The 2,419-nt window shown below is 37.5% G+C and overlaps 1 protein-coding gene across 1 annotated transcript in view; it reads left to right on the plus strand.

Moving 5' to 3' along the window:
- The window catches only part of LOC118335717 (focal adhesion kinase 1-like), a gene marked incomplete at its 5' end in the record, with an annotated part of 46,974 nt that overhangs the window by 21,878 nt on the left and 22,677 nt on the right, over window positions 1-2,419 (plus strand). The window contains 1 exon segment of the mRNA XM_035672142.1: window positions 1,928-1,948. Within this exon segment, the coding sequence (XP_035528035.1) occupies window positions 1,928-1,948 (21 nt within the window).

Raw genomic sequence — 2,419 nt, forward strand, 5'->3', positions numbered from 1 at the left:
TGTGTGTGTGTGTGTGCTCAGTGGACCTCCTCAGACTTGCATATTGTGTGTGTTCAGGTGGGAAGGTTAGTGGGGTGATGGAGTGAGGATTAAAGGTCTCTGGGAGACATGGATGTGTGTGGTGGTGCTGCAGACCTTAGTGTGTCTCTGTTTGTGTGCGTGCAGTTAAATTGGCTGAGACCAGAATGAAGAGAGTATTATTAGTATATCTAAAAAATATCCGACTTTGGAAAAAGTCAGATTGGGCTAATTTTTGTGCGAGGGAAAGTAATTCTGCCTCAGAACCAGATAATAGATAATCTTGTTAAAGTCGCATGTAATTACTTTCTTCTGATATGAATTTAAAGCTGGAAGTCATAACTATTCCACAAATTCAGAGAATTCAGAGGTTAGTGTTGTGGATTTGGAAATGTTTTACCTGATAGTTGATTTAAAGTGAAAATATCATCCTCTAGCCACGTACAGTGATCAACTGTGTAATATTCACTTAACTCTTGGTTATCCTGAACTGCACATGTGGAATACAGAAAACCAGATCAATGTTATAGTATAGAGAGCCTGGAGAGTATTGTGATATGTTGCAAATGAGCCACACTCCATTATACAGGTGAATTTAATGATTTATCAGGATCTGAATGAAAATCTGTTCAGATTGCAGCTTTGAGTTAGTTTATTTTTGGATTGGTTGATAAAAGAGTGGTTGGCAAAATAGTGACTGAGGTTTGAATGAATCTACATTTTCCATGGTCACATGTAGCAGTCTTGTGTAAAAGGGGAAACCACTAAAACCACATAGTGTCTGTATATTAATAGTTCTGCCTGCGTTCTGTATTTATTTAAGTGAGTTGTCACAAGATTTAGGGAAACTCGCAGCTTCCTCAGACTGCTTTGACACATTATCTTGCTACAATGTTTAGATTGCAGTAAACATTTTTCAAATGGCTCTATGTCCCCCGAATCCCTACTCCTGTAGGATGTCCCTGCATTATTACCTGAAAATGTATATTAAATATGAGAGTAAACATGAAGAGGGCCTGCTGTGCTGCTGAGTAGTGCCTGTTCACCAGGTTTACAACTGTTGTTCATATTGAGCTCACTGCAATGCTAAGTGGTGATGCTACATTGGCAACATTTAGAGGAAGTGAAGATATATCACCTAACAGTGCAGTATGATGGGAAACGGAGCTGGGACATTAAGAAAAATTGTTTTACTGACAAAGCTACTCATTTAAACTGTCTCAAAATGTTGCCTTGGTATTGTGAGCACATTTTGTTCTATCCAACCAAATTTCAATGTGGCCTTGCTTTTTGAATGTTCATAAGTTATAGCTTCCCCCATATTCCTGTGGGCAGTTTTAAGCAGAGATAGCTTGATGTCCACACTGTACAGTAAAAGAATAATCATTATTGCATCCATGCTATTTACTAGTCTCTGAAACATGGTATATGACTTTCTCACATATGTGAATGTCTGATTTAGTTAGACGTTATCTAGTTAGTGAGATCAATAAACTAACATAGCCAGCAAAGGTCCTATTTAGCTGTCCATGTGTAGACTGAGCAGTTTCAATGTCTGTTTCGGTTTTCTTTGTTTTTTTAACAGCTGGTTTATGAATTTTCTAAGCTAGCTAGTGGTGATTAGTGGTCAATAGTGTGTGTGCTTGTTTCTTCCTCTTGCTCTTTGGCTCTACAAAGAATAAATTAAATTAAAAAAATTAATCTTCAGACAAAACGCACCGAAAGACTTTAAATATCCTATAACAAGTTATTTTATATGATATAGTACACTACCTCTAATTTAGCTGCATCAATGTCACACCTACAATCAAGGCAATTAAAGTAATATAATAAACTGCAGTAACAATTTATGGATCACTGTACTCACAGCTAGTTATTTCTGTCTCCTATCACTAACCCATTTTCCCAGAATACTATGGACTAGATCAAGGTAATGACTGGAACGTACCATGAGTCTGGTTGTATTGTGATGGCACTTTGATTTGGTGGTTGCTGTGACCCTTGTTTTACGTTTGCTTGCGACTGTAAAATAAAATCCTGAATTTATTTCTGTATCTGTACCCTGTTGATTTGACCCCCTTCTGTTGATGTTTGATGTGCTGTCAGTTTTGGGCTGAATTGATGGTGGCTTCAGAACTGAGTCCCAGTTGTTGGGCTAGGATCTTGTAGTGTATTATAAATGTTAAGAATTAAGTGCCACGATTGTACAGCTCAGTATCATTTGACTTGCTGTTTAAAACCCATTTACTGCTCGGGGTAACAACTACAAGGCAGCAGTTCATAAACATTTTTGATATCATTTAACCAGAAAAATTCACTCTGCATGTTCCTATTAACAACTTTAGCCTGGAGGAGGAAGTGCAGTGAGAGGGAAGGGTTTAAATAGATACATGTACATTTT

Source organism: Morone saxatilis, unplaced genomic scaffold, assembly GCF_004916995.1.
Source record: "Morone saxatilis isolate NCDOM2014 unplaced genomic scaffold, NCSU_SB_2.0 Contig24, whole genome shotgun sequence".
Taxonomy (NCBI): domain Eukaryota; kingdom Metazoa; phylum Chordata; class Actinopteri; family Moronidae; genus Morone; species Morone saxatilis.